This window comes from Nanorana parkeri, unplaced genomic scaffold (genome assembly GCF_000935625.1).
Source record: "Nanorana parkeri isolate BGI_ZX_2015 unplaced genomic scaffold, ASM93562v1 scaffold398, whole genome shotgun sequence".
Classification (NCBI taxonomy): Eukaryota; Metazoa; Chordata; class Amphibia; order Anura; family Dicroglossidae; genus Nanorana; species Nanorana parkeri.
Genome location: NW_017306666.1, coordinates 1,182,952 through 1,197,149, shown reverse-complemented (window position 1 = coordinate 1,197,149; position 14,198 = coordinate 1,182,952). Strand labels below are relative to the sequence as shown.

The window sequence follows — 14,198 nt, the reverse complement described above, 5'->3', positions numbered from 1 at the left end:
TTTACACTGCCAAGAAATCCATTCCACCGCTTTGATTTTGTATGAAGACAAAGACCAATACAGATTGCAATGAATCTCACTTATCAGTAATTAGGTGTCCAAGGAAGGCAGATGCAATTTCCATGTGTCAGTTTTTATATCTGCTTTTAGGAACATGCAAATGTGCCACATTGAATCCTGCAACATTTTTACAGCATAAAGACCAGACAAAGCTTTGGTAAATTCATTCTTTAATTTTTGAAAAGTATCTCCAGTGGTTCATTGACAGGGAATTCACCCTCTGCATACCTCTAGAAAAAAAGGTCAGTCGAGACAGATTTACAGCTGCATCCACACATACAAAATTTAAGGTTAAGAAATTTGGCAATTTGATAATAACCCGTTTTGTTTAGTCTATTGCCATCGCCCCAACCATTTCAAAATAACAAAACCCAAAAATGTTTACAGAAACATATTTACAAATCAAAAAACTTCAAAGTGCTTCAGAATAGTGATTGTGTTCTCGTAAAGATATGTACAACTGCCTATACAAGTATGTACATGTGAATTCACTATATATAGCACAATGTTTCCTTGCTGGGGTATGGCTTCTTATGGAAAGTGCTTTTTACAGTACTTGGGTCAGTGGGAGTGTGAGAAATTGCTAATACTGACAACAGAAAAAAAAAAACCAACTAAAAGGTTCGGGGGGAGGACTATAAATACATGGTAACCACATCAAGAGCTGAACAAGCATATTATGAAATATATACAATAGGCTTCCATTTCAATGTCCATTCATAAAAGGCTTGACATGTACAAAATTCTTTACACGGGGGTTAGGATTTGTTCAGCTTCTGGTCTGGTTACCATCCAGAACGGAAGAAAAATCCAGTTGAAGCAGTGTAGACTGAAGGAGGATGGTGAATGCCAACCATATAGAGTTTTGCTCATGAGAGATCATCTTCTGTATTTACAACAGATATCTAAAACAAAACACACAAGTAAAAAATTAGATCATACAAACTGTCACAGGTTGACTGAGTTTGTAGGATGGGCACAGGGTAACAGGCAAAAATAAGAGCCACAACCTACATAAAAAACAATATAAACGTTTGGGATTTCTGCAATTTAGATCCAAAGTCTGCAAAAAATAAGCACTTCATGACATGCCATCTGCTATTTGTACTGCAATTTAAGACCATCCTTATATCAAACTATAGAACATAATCACGAACAATTTTGAAATAGTGTTATGGCCTAGTTTGAAAGCTTTACTCCCCTGGGGGCCATATTCTTAAGACAATCTTGAATACAGTGACCCAGTTAACTAGAATTAAAGTCAGACATTTTTGAAGCCTAGGTGCAAAATTTAATACACTCCCAGGTTAAAAAAAAGAAAACATTTACTATGCAAATGAGGCAGAAGAGCCTTCTTTAAAGCCATGTACTTGGCTGAAATACCCCATTTGTTGAGAGATCACATCCCCCCACCCCTCCAATCACAGAAAGACTTGCATTCTGAAAAAATTATGCAGGAAGAACTTTCATCCAAGCAGCTCATGTCCAAGGCAATTCATAGAAGACAGATTCCTAAAAAGGAATGCATACCTATTGTGAGGCATACCATGACCACTAGAAACCTTTTGTTTGCCACACCAGTTTCAAGATTGTTTAGCCATTAATAAAAAAAGCTCCCAAGTTTAATTGGAGAGCCATATGAAAAGATGAGCACATGTTAAAATTGTGGTGACAGCTGCTAAAATGCAGAAACTGCAAGTTGAAATTGTTTTGCATTTTAGCACACCAAAATGGTCCAGTCCAGCACAGCATCCCACTGTACCTTTATGGTCTAATGATTTAGCTCTAAAATGAGAGCCAGATCACATTCTTTAGAGTCATCTCAAGATGGTGTCTGGCTTCCACAGATGCAGCCAAAGACTTACCCAATTAAAAACAGACTTCCTACAATTTTGGTTGAATTCACTGGTTAGCTGGGCTGAGCCCTGGGTAATTTGTTTTGCCCTTGGAATAAATTGCTCCTCCCTGGGTAATTGAAACAAGCCGCTTATCATTTTTTTCCCCTGCACCTTTAAAAGATACTTACTGCTGGGTAAGTGTGCCCCACACTGGCACCGTGTCTTCCAATATCTATTGTGAGGTCCTCTTCTGTGGTTTTCAAGTAGACCGGATTATCAAAATTCATGCTTTTCATGCTTTTCCTCTGCCAGTTCCGCCACATTAAGTAAGCTCCTGTGGCAACCATCACTAGTAATACTGGAACATAAATGAGCACATGTATTAAACATTTTAGGAAGAGCAGTTGAGCCCTTATGGAGCTTCCAAATTGTACTTACAGAGTGGAATAATAGCCCATGCTGCAGATGAACCTTTGGCAGCAAGATTTGCTTCAAGTACTGAAGTACTACTATTACCTTCTGAAAAATAGAAAAACCTAGTTAAACAGTAGTCCATGACCTACCGTAGTTATACACACAGACAAGCTGACCATTAACACACCAGCTAATCAATAAGTCAGTATTCGGCTTTTCAAATAAGTTCTACATTCAAGCACTTACCCCCTGGAAGTGCTTTTTCAGGATGTAATCCTGTAATGGCAACAGTAATGGCAACAGTGGGTTCCTCAGCTTTGCTACCTTGAAACAAACATAACAGGAGTTTGTTATCTGCCGATTGTGGGTGGGGCGCAAGATAGGCAAGAGGCAGTGTTCATGCAGGAAAGCCAACAGCTTATGTATTCCAACAGAAAGCTTGAGAAAAAACCCCTTGAAAACTCCAACAGGACAATGATCAGATATGAAATATACAAACATTAACAGTAAGAAATGTATTAAACCTAGTTGCAACAATGGTTCTCACAAAGGACAAACAGTACATATCAGACAGGTGGGGGGTATGGAAGGTGGGGGGTATGGATTTTTTAACAGACCTAAAAACATTTCATTAGGGATTTTAGGGTCAAGAGAGAAAGGAGAAAAAAGAAAAAAAGCCCTCTGCACTGGTTTAAACTACTCCAGAAATGACCTGCACTTAAAATTTACCCATAGCTGTTTGGAGGTCAAAGACCAGGAGCATGAGCCATCACAAACATTAGGATATTAAAAACCTGGGCTACTCAATCTGAATATATGATAGGAGGGAGCACAATCAGAGGCTACAAGTAAAAACACGCAACAGTCTTTCATACAGGTTTTACAGATCATTTTGACATTAGTTTTCAGTGACCCCCCACTTATTGTGCTCAGTTTGAATGACAGTCGATCTGTAATTCCATGCATGTACATTACCAAACTGCCTGAAATTAAAAATGGCATACAGACTACCTCCCCCAAGCTACTAAAAAAAATGGCTTGAGTCAAAGACATCTCTGGTTCTAGTTTCCCCCGTTAAAAATTGACCATTGGGGGTACAGAGTTTTTTTTGCCATCTGCCTCTATGGCAAAATGTCCTCATGGGTCACTGGAACTGAGGAAGTGATCCAAAATGGGAACACAACCTGGAAACCTTGCAACCTTTGCTCGCTATGCAAAAAAAAAAATTTGGAACTGGTGTTCCAATTTGTGCTTCTTTGTGATGGAGTATCGACATACCTTTTCTGCAGTTCCTGCCATCATAAAGGTCTGAGCCAACAGGGCATGTGCAAGTATATCTGGGTGAGCGATCAGTTATCTGTGGAGCAGGTAAACACAGATGCTCACAGCCTCCATTTTCTTGTAGTCCATTACACCAATTTTTTCCTGTTGGGCAGAGAGTTTAAGGTTATTGGATTTGATTAGAAAAGGCCACAAGACAGTAGCACCTACACATTTCTGGCAAAAGCTGGTCCCAAACCAATAAAGGCTTAAAGCACACCTATTAACACCCGACACTGATTTCACAACAAGCATACATTATTCAAAAGCACATTTGACATTCACAAGCTTAATACCATCTTAAAAGCAAACAGTGGTAGTGCCCACTTGTGATACTTGGCACAAAATTCACAGGTCATAATTCAAAGACTTACCTTTAGGCTGTACAAGTTCATGGTAGACTATAATGTCTTGAGGATCGTTTAAATTGTTGAGCAAAGTTTCAATCCCTTCTCCTGTGTACTTGTTGGCACCATAAATTGCTTCATTTTCACCATCAATCCAGTACACGCGATCCTACAGGTTACCAAAAACATTAGTATATGGATATTTACATTATACTGAGCCAGGGTAAGGTTTTAAGCTTCCAACACTCCCATTGCTGTCTGTAATCTCAAACAGGCAGGAGGCACCATAGCATACGTTTTCCACATCTTTGATATTGGTACTGGGCATGTGCCCACATCTGTTCATAGCAGGTATGAGAATCACAAAGCAGCAATGGAGTGCCAGAAACCGCAATTCTAAACAGGCCAGGCAGTGTTACCTACTGCTAAAGATAAAATTAAAGAATTGCTGTGGGAGGGTGAGGAACCTGCATAAGGCATTTTAACAGAGCACTGATTCTTTATGACTAAACAAGCCAATAAGCCATGAGCCATTCTGCCTGAATGACTAGCCATTCTGCTAGAGGTACCCGATTGCTTGAATGGAGCTCGGGAATGTGTGCCCCTTCCTATCCTGGACTCTTGTCACCTGTGACCAGTCCTGCACTTAGTGGCTGATCTTCCCCCTTAGTTCACTGAACCTGGAAGAGATTGTGCATCACTTCTGGTTTCAGTCTTACAATTTTCCAGCTGCTGTGACTTGCGTAGCTGATTAAGCATGATCTGTGGTTCAGCTTCTTAGGAGTCTACAGGTGATAGATCTAAGATCCCTGATGTAGCAAAAAAAAAGTCAAACTACAAATTCTTTATTTTTTTTAAAGTCCCCCACACATACAAAAACACGTGTCGATGTGCCCATGTGCCAAAATGAGCACTGTGTCACACACCATAAACCTCTAAACGAGGGCAATTAGGGAAGCCCCGACAGGTATAAAACTGAGAATTTGGGCAAGTACTCCTACACACCCAAATGCTCCTGCAGATATGGAAACTTCTGGTATTAGGAAGCTGGGTGGAGTAGTTACCTGCCCCCCCGGCTTCCTTAATGGGACTTCCGGTATTGTTCAGTAAAGAAAAAAAATAAAAAGTGGTACTCTATACTGCTGTTGAGGATGCACTGGTTACCAGTTCAGTCAATTCTAGAGTCATTAATCACAGTTCACACTAAATTTATAAGTGGTAAAAGCTTTTAAAGTATTGCCTATGGCCATTTTTAGGTATGGTAGTTTGCCATTTTACAGGCGCATGCAAGGTTTGGTATCCATTTACCTCAGTCAACCATATCTTTTACCAAAACTTAGGTATTTTTTGTTCCTGTGCAACATTTTTTAGTGTATTTAATCCTTGGTCTGAAAAACATTTGTACAAATCATGCAACAAAAAAATTGCAACTCTATTTTCTGAAAGCAGAGGCCCTGTAGAATTGTATGGGGCTTTTAAGCCATTTTCTAGGCAAAAATTCAGATTTTATTGTGTGCAAAGAGAAAATGCTCGGGATGGCAAGTGGTAAGACTAACATTTCCAGACACTGAAAGGTGCAAAACTTAATCATTTCCTACATACCTTTTTTAAAAAGTTAACCTAAATCGGTCTATTTTCTACAACTGAAAAAACAAACCTACAAAGTAAAAGTTTACAGCCAGCCTATTGTATAAGTGACACCGCAGCTCATTTGTAGGACACTAAAAAAAGGTGCATGCTGCACATCTAAAGCTACACAAGGGTGCAATGTTACAGTATCAGACTTGACTACAACAAGAAACAGACCCATATACTTGGCAATTGTGCACTGGCATGTCCTGTACAGACCTGTGCATAGCAACTAGTAGTTTGTTATAAAAGCTAATCATATTATTATGTATTGCTGACCTGGAGGTCCTTTCAAAACTATTACATGCATGTAGTTTTTTTTAAATTTAGGATAAAGTGGGGAAGGTTAGAACATGTCAAGTTATGGATGAGTGTGCCCCTGCTGGGTAGATACACCCACTTAAACTTGTCCTGGTGACCTTCATCACCAAGACAGAGTGATGGCAAACACACAAAAGTCTTGACAAAAGTTGTGTAGAACCTTAGTCCAGGGAGGGAAACAAAAAAGCCACAAAAAGAAGTTTTAGTAGAAGGGGAAGACAAGACCGCTCAGATCTGTCTTTGTTGCAGATTCTTACTTCCCGTCAGGTAATAAGTCAGAACAAGTGAGAAGTTTTACTCGATAGCAGTAGAGACAGAGGTTCTATTCCTTTCCCCACTAAAGTGTACGTCAAACCAAAAACTTTAAGGCCTTGTTCACACCAAATGCAGAGCAGATCTGCATGAGTTCCTGCACACGCAGTGCAGTGGGTTGTGCCGCGTTTATGCGCCCCGGGCCGTTTTTGGTAAAAACAAAAAAAAAATAGTTTTAGTTTAAAATGGGCTTTGTGTGTTCCAGGGCGTTTGCATGTGTTCCAGAGCAGGTAAAATAGGGCCTGCTGCAGTTTTTTTACCTGCTCTGGAACGGAACACTGCGATGTGAACTCGAGCTAAAAATACCATTGGAATACATTGGACGCAGTTTTGCTCCGGTCTGTAACTGCTCTGCTCCTGGAACGCGCTTGGTGTTAAGGCCTAAAACACTTGCTTATTCTATTGAAAACTAGAAGTTTTGGCTAAACACATGCACTTTCTTGCAAGTAATGGTCAGGTAAACTACATGAGATATTAATACCTCAAAAATTGTAAGGGCAAGAGGATAAGCCAGAAATTGTTGGGATTTCAAGATGATCCGGCGGTCCTGGCCATTTAGATCCACACTACACAGTTGGTGCAGCTTCAGATCAAGCCAATAGAGACGGCTTTTCACCAAATCTACAAAAGTAAATAAAAAAATTGAAGCCAGGAAGGAATTGTTAATTTCACAATGTTCCTGGTAAAAAAAAAAAAAAAAAAAAAAACCCCTAACCCCCCCCCGCCACAAGTCCAACTCTTACCACCCCAAATCTAAAACTAGGAGCTTTGTCTAAATTCCACAAACAATGAATTGTACAATCTAGAAGTACATTCACATTACAAAAAAAATTAAAAATCTTACCCAAAACTATTCCACTTGGGCGTTGAATATCAGTTGTAACCAGTGACTGTCTGTTTATTCCATTCATTCCAGCCTTCTCAATCTTGGCAGCTTCACCCCAGTCTGACCAGTAGATAAATCTGAAATATAAAAAAGTACCAGGAAAATAAGTCAGAATATACACAAGCGACCACTGTCCCCACTCTGTTGGCTCTTTAACTGCAATGCTTTAGCCTTTGTTTTCCTTTTTAAAACTGCAAAACATAAGAGGAACATGCCTATTCAAGCTTGCAACCTATGTGTTAGGAAATTTGTCACCTTGTCAGGTACTCCCCCATTAAATGCGCTCACCCTCTGCTCTATATCAGAGCCCTAAAAACACCTACTGGGTATGGGAGGGGTGAGCATGTGAACTTCTCCCCTTCATTCCAGGATGCTGTGCTTGGTTGCAAGCAGCTAACTAGCAGGCCCAGTCACATGATTGTGGTTTGTAACCCTGTGTAAGCTCAGACAAAACATGTGGCATTGATGCAAAGTTGGTGGTAAAACGAAGTTAGTCTTTATCAGAGGCGGAATGGAAGCTTCCAATGGGTATACAACTGTCTAGGAGGGCATTTCACTCACCTGCTGTTGGTCTCTGGGGAACGAGTAATTAAATCTCCAGACAGGGTTTAGATACTTTAGCCATTTACCTGTCATTCTGCTTAACTGTATAGATTAATGTATAGTGAATGTTATGGCTCACATGGGAGAGATCATGTCACTACACAAGCAAATCATTTCAGGCAGGACCTGGTACTGTGTTACATACAACTGCACCTTGGTCATGCCTGGGTGACCAAGGGTATCAGGACAAGTTTAAAGGCTGCTCAAAGACCTGAGAGGTCATCAAATTAACCCATTCCCAGCCAGATATGGACACCACTTTGCCTTATTGTACTGCAGTCCTTTTCAATACAGAACACCCAAAAGGCTCCTTGGAGCTTAGCAATGCATCTGCCTCAGCTTGTGCTTGCATAAGGACACAATAGGTCTTATTTACACAGGAGTCGATTCTTTAATTTACAAAAGACCAAATTACCCAGATATTGGATCAACAGCTATGGATGATGGATCCTTCACATCTGTGCTGAATAAGACCTTTTCCTTAGAACCATTGAAATTGGACACGGAGATAGTCTTCAAACCAACATCTGCCCAATAAATATTCTTGTAGACCCAATCAACCGCAATAGCTGAAGGAATGTGCAGGCCATCTACAACCTTCATTTGGTGTCCTATTCTGTCATGACTACCCACTGAAACTCTAGGAGAAAGAAAAAATTTAACCGTTAGCTTACACATCAGCATGAAAAGTAAAAAACAAGTCATAAATGCTAGTCTAGCTATTATAGTGAGTCACATGGAGATCAGAAGAGTATGCCATAATTTTTTGGAGTTACAATGCTTACATTTGAACAGTGGTGTTAGCAACTTTAAGTGACTTTGCATTACAAAGTTCTTAAAACCAGCCTAGTCCATTGCGGCTGCAAACAAATCTGGCACTGCAAACAAATCTGGCCCTCAATGCACAGGATCCCATTAGGAATTTACAAAATGCTTTGAAGTTGACAAGGGCAAAAGCACCATAACAAAACATTTTGGTCCAAATACAAACTTAGTAGTTCATGGGAGCTTAAAAATTGTCCATAAATGGCTACACTATGTCACACACCCCGTTGCAAGGACATTACTAATAAGCCTGCTACCAGATCAAAAACAAGGTTTTAATGCTGAAGAAAAAGCAGTAAAGGTGAAAGCTCAGGAAAAAGGTTTCTGTTGCACACCATCAGTAATTGCACATTTGTTATTTTGCTTTAGTTATTTCACATATCCAAAAAGCCATCTTGCCTAGTTTGTTCCCCAAGCAGAAGTTGGTGATGGAAGGGTTTCTACTAGGGATGTCGGATACTGGTACTAGCATCGGTATCGGGACCAATATAGGGTATTTTGACAAGTACTTGTACTTGTCAAAATGCCCCGATACATAGCGCTGAAGCTTGCACTGTTTTTTTTCTTGCCGAGCATCGCGTCACTGCTCCTCCGGTGGGCGGCGCTCCAGGTGGGGTCCTAATTTAGGCAGCCAGCGACTGCCTAGAGCAGGGGTAGCCAAACTCCGGTCCTCCAGCTGTGCTGAAACCACAAATCCCATGAAGCATCTGTCACTGGGTGTCATGCCTGTGGCTGTGGGAATCTTGCAATGCCTCATGGGATTGGTAGTTTTACCACAGCTGGAGGGCCGGAGTTTGGTTACCCCTGGCCTAGAGGATCTCACTCGAAACGCCGCCCACCAGGGCAGCAGTGACTCTCCTCTTCAGCTCAGCGCCGGAGAGCAGCGGCCAGTCAGCGCTGGGAGGAGCTCCAGGTGGGATCTTAATTTAGCTGGACGGCACCTCCAGGTGGGGTCCTAATTTAGCTGGACGGCACCTCTGGGCCAGCTAAATTAGGACCCCACCTGGAGCTCCTCCCACTGGACCAGTGCTGACTCGTCGCTGCTCTCGAGTCCTGCACAGTGAGTGAGGGCAAGGAGGGGCTATTAAGCAGTACACACACTGCTAATACACTGGACAATCTGGTGGTAGTTAAATTTGCACTTTGATGCAAGTCTTAGATGCAGCTGCTTGGCCATGGAAAACCATTCCATGAAGCTCGCCATGCACAGTTGTGCCAATCTGAAGGCCACACGAAGTTTGGAGGTCTGTAGTTATTGACTCTGCAGACAGTTGGCAACTTCTGCATGCACTGACCCCGCTCTGTCATTTTACATGGTCTACCACTCCATGGCAGAGTTGCTGTTCCCAGTTGCTTCCACTTTGTTATAATACCACTAACAGTTGACTGGAGTATTTAGTAGCAAGGAAATTTCACGGAAGACTTATTGCACAGGTAGCAACCCATAACGGTACCACGCTTGAATTCACTGAGCTCCTGTGAGCGACCCGTTCTTTCACAAATGTTTGCAGAAGAGTCCGCATGCCTAGGTGCTTGATTTTTTTATACACCTGTGGCCATGGAGGTGATTGAAACACCTGAATCCAATGATTTGGAGGGGTGTCCAAATACTTTTGGCAATCTAGTGCATTTTAACATGGCATTTAGAAGTTTACATAAGGAATAAAGTGGAACTCTAGGCAAATAGACAAAAAGGAAGCAAAAAAAGCTTTGCAAACTTTTTTGAACTTTAAACCTTGAAGCAACGTTTCTACAAACCCCTGTTAAGTTCTGGACTTCAAGATAGCCAAAGTTTGTTCTATGACCTAGAGACTAGTGTATATAATCAAAGCCAATCATTGACAGCCAAATTAGGTCTAGTTAAATGGCCCTCAAACTGAATATTTAAGAGTTACAGAATTGTAAATTGAAACAAAAAAGGTAATGTTAGTTTCCTGTTGTCAACTCTTAAGCCAAGGATGACAGATCAGAAAAACAGGTCATTCTTAAAGATTTGACTCCCATGTTACAACTAGAACAAGGATTTAATAAAAAAATTGGGAGGTCCTTACTTGAAGTACAAAGTGAGAAGAATTTTCAGACAAGGTTCATATCCATTAAGGCAACTGCAATAAAGCAGCTTTCAGATAAGCCGAGACCTATAAACACCCCCTCATTTTACAGGCATGGCAAGTATCCCCATATAATTCCTCCCATTTCTTATACAGTAGACTATTCCAAGAGGTTTATATTCGTTGTGGATCTACTGACTTCTCAAAGCCATTGGCAAAAGAAACAAGCCTCATCCCTCAGTTATGTACCATTAGACACTGGACAGTTGCCCTTGTAGGGTACACTTAATCAGAATATTGTTGCTGGGGCAATCTTGACAGCAAAGTTATGCTCATTCTATAATGAAGGCAGCACACACCGGTCACTGCTCAGAATCTCAAAAGCCATGCATAGTTTTGTTGGTCATGTGTGGTTTATAGTTTTAACAAAAGGAATTTCTTTTTTTTTGCTATAATACCCAAAAATCCAATGTGTGCAATTTGTGGCATACAAGTTTGTCTGGAGACGGACACACACACCTTGAGCAAAGGCTTTAATCAGTCATTTCCAGTCCCAATACATTTACATGTATTACAGCTCAACACAATTACAGGTTATTAGACATCCAGAAGGAATACTTTAGAAGGCTTTATGCACGAGTCGTGTTCTTAGCAAGTTTGCCATTGGCTTTTCTGAGAAGCCACATTGAACAGTTCTGTGGCAACATTAACTGTCCAAAAAACATTAATGTTTAGTCCCTGTACAACCCATGGAAATTGTAAGGCAAAACCTGCTGTAGCTGGCAAGCAGGATTAGGTTACAATTTTAGACATACCTAAATATTGCCTTTAGATGCGAGTCAGCCCAGAACAGATTCTGGGTTCCGATATCAGCATCCAGGGCCACTGAACTCCTTAATCGCTCCACCAGCTGAATATATTCCTTTCTTTCAAGTCCAACTTTCCGAATATCTCTGCGGTTTGTGAATACGAGACTTGGCTCCGTACCTGTAAACCGAAGAAACCAAGAATGTATACAAATTAGATCAATTAATGCTCTATTCTCCTTAATGATATCTAAATTAACATAGTGTTTTTTCTCCAAGTGTAACCGGGGGGGAGAGATGGGGAAGACATGCCCCCTATGTGATTAAGGTAGAGCCAGTTGCTCTTTTTAGAATCCACATAAGTGTTCACTGAGCTGCATGCAGAGGGATCCCGACATTCACAATGGACTGTTGCACAAAAGGCATGTACTGCATAATGCAAACTGCAATGTGGAACTTTGTAACAATAGCTTAAAAGCACAGTATATCCGTTTTGCTGTAATCACAAGGCTTTAAACCTTACCTACTGCTTTGCAGACTCCTGTAAATGGGTCCATTTGGTACCCTTTGCTGCACTCACACTTGTAGCCTCCCTTCAGATTGACACATATTTGACTGCATACTCCTGGATTTTGGCATTCGTCAATATCTAGGAAAAAAAAAAAAAAGCCAAGACACTAGATAGCATGATATGCATCAGCAGTGGATTTGTTCCATTAAAGCTGGTTAATAGCTTGTTTTCAGGATGAGTGTTCCACTTGAATGTTAACTGCAAAGCTGCATCAACCCACTTCAAAATGCTTTTGCTTCAAAGGCAATGTAAAAAGTAATTGACAGGTATATTTGACTTTAAAGGCTTAAAAAGTAGTCAAGTAGGAACGGGATAAGTTTTTTCCCTGCAAATTACCTTTACCCTCCTTGTAGTTTATGCATGGCAGCCAAAAATTGCACTATCCAGAACAGCATGAATGCAGCAGCTTAACTGGAGTTTTAGGGCCTGTCAAAAGCATAAGCTTCAGACCAAGTTTAATGTCAGGCATTTATATAGGGCTGACAATTTATGCAGCGCTTTACATAGTGTACATTCACATCAGTCCCTGCCCTCATGGAGATTACAATCCAAGGTCCCCATCTCACATGCATACCAGGGACAATTTACCTTCCAGCGGGTCTTTGGAGATCATTCAGAATTTGTTGCAAGGTGCATTTGACATGCAGTTGACCTCCTGACCTGCTTTTAATGGGTTTTCCATTCTCTGCCTCATGGAACTGCAAAGCCTAATTGAGGCAAAGGCCTGTTAACACACAAGCCCCTAAACAGTTAAGGGCATGTGTGAATGAACTGTTCAATTTGGTTTTGAACTCCCATATAAGAATGCAAACCTGTGACGAATAAAAAACAGGCCAAATGCAGGTCAGAATGAGGGGGTTGGAGAAGGTCAACTGCAGATCAGTCAATTGTAACTGATCCAAGAAGCATCTTAAAGTGATGTTAACACGCCCAAAGCACACAGACCTAGGCTTTTTAAATACCACCCATCTGCTCATAAGAAAAAAAAATACAAACAAAAGACCAAACACTTACCACCACATGTCTTACGGTCAATGAGTTCAAACCCAGCTGGGCACTCGCATTCATAGCCAATAACCAGATTCCGGCAGTGGTGAGAGCAACCACCATTATTGACCAAACATTCATTTAGACCTAAAAAAACAAACATTTTTTTACAATCCATCCCCCCCAAAACGTGAAAGCATAAGCAAAAAGCATTTAAGACCAACTTGACAAAACTCTAAACTGACCTTGCCACCACATTTAGAAATGAGGAAAGGCCATGCAGGGTACATGCAAGTTTGAATGAGAAACACATTTCTCCACAAGGTCCTACAAATAATTGCTGGTCTGACTTTACCATAAGATTCTGTGGACAGTTACAGTAGGGACCGCATTTGGGTCTGTGCATAACTCTGTATGGTCACATTCACACATTTGGATATCACTGCCGAAAAACAAGCTACTTACCACATTCCTTTGCAGGCTCATCACTGCCATCTTTGCAGTCATACTGCTTGTTGCAAACCTTGTTTATATTGATGCACTCGCCAGATCTGCACTTGAATTTACCAGGTCCTGAACACTGAATGACTGAAGTCAATCAGTATAGGGGGAAAATGAAGAACCATCAGACTGGCACTTTTGTACAGACATAACACCGAAAATAAAGCCACATTATGTGCCCACCATTTTTACAGCGGATTTCATCAGTGCCATCAAGACAGTCTCTCACACCATCACATTGACGAGTGCCATGAATACAATTCCCATCTTCACATTTGAATTGGTCAGGCCAACATATTTGAGATGCTGAGAAGAATAAAATAAAAGAGTCTTGCAGTTTAAACTGCTTTTACTTGGTTTAAGGTTTTAAGGGTTAAAATCTACTTTGCAATGTTAGGAGAGGTGGTAGGGGTCTGAGGTGGCTTGTCCATTGTAGGTTATTTAAGTGAAAAAAATCCTCAACTTCAGTCCCAAGCCTTTTCATTAGGACAGACTGAATGTGCAGGGTGTGGACTGTCTGAGGAGGAAATGATTCCTCACTCTGTGTGAATAGGATCACATGACAGGGTTTCTCAAATCTGACTGCTGCAAAAATGGAAATACACTTTTAAGTTAAGTTGGTGTATCCCAGACCAAGCAGCACCCCATCGTAATTTTTTTTTTTTTTTAAAGGTTATGAAATATTAAAGGGAGAAAAAAAACTTCCAAACCTTTAGGTCGTACCCAT

The 14,198-nt window shown here is 40.9% G+C and overlaps 1 protein-coding gene across 3 annotated transcripts in view; it reads right to left on the bottom strand.

Annotated features, from left to right (window-relative positions):
• Positions 1–217: 217 nt before the first annotated feature.
• Positions 218–14,198, bottom strand: part of VLDLR (very low density lipoprotein receptor) — a 39,661-nt gene continuing 25,680 nt past the window's right edge. The window contains exons 6-19 of one of the 3 annotated variants that reach the window (XM_018559476.1): positions 13,655–13,777; positions 13,436–13,558; positions 12,998–13,117; positions 11,936–12,061; positions 11,422–11,593; positions 8,146–8,370; positions 7,086–7,204; positions 6,723–6,862; positions 4,007–4,148; positions 3,591–3,737; positions 2,559–2,636; positions 2,337–2,417; positions 2,087–2,256; positions 218–965 (exon numbers count right to left, since the gene is read on the bottom strand). In XM_018559476.1, the coding sequence (XP_018414978.1) occupies positions 930–965; positions 2,087–2,256; positions 2,337–2,417; positions 2,559–2,636; positions 3,591–3,737; positions 4,007–4,148; positions 6,723–6,862; positions 7,086–7,204; positions 8,146–8,370; positions 11,422–11,593; positions 11,936–12,061; positions 12,998–13,117; positions 13,436–13,558; positions 13,655–13,777 (1,802 nt within the window). In that variant the 3' untranslated portion in view covers positions 218–929. The remainder of the gene's footprint in view (positions 966–2,086; positions 2,257–2,336; positions 2,418–2,558; positions 2,637–3,590; positions 3,738–4,006; positions 4,149–6,722; positions 6,863–7,085; positions 7,205–8,145; positions 8,371–11,421; positions 11,594–11,935; positions 12,062–12,997; positions 13,118–13,435; positions 13,559–13,654; positions 13,778–14,198) is intronic. The other 2 variants (XM_018559477.1, XM_018559478.1) reach the window with 2 other exon arrangements.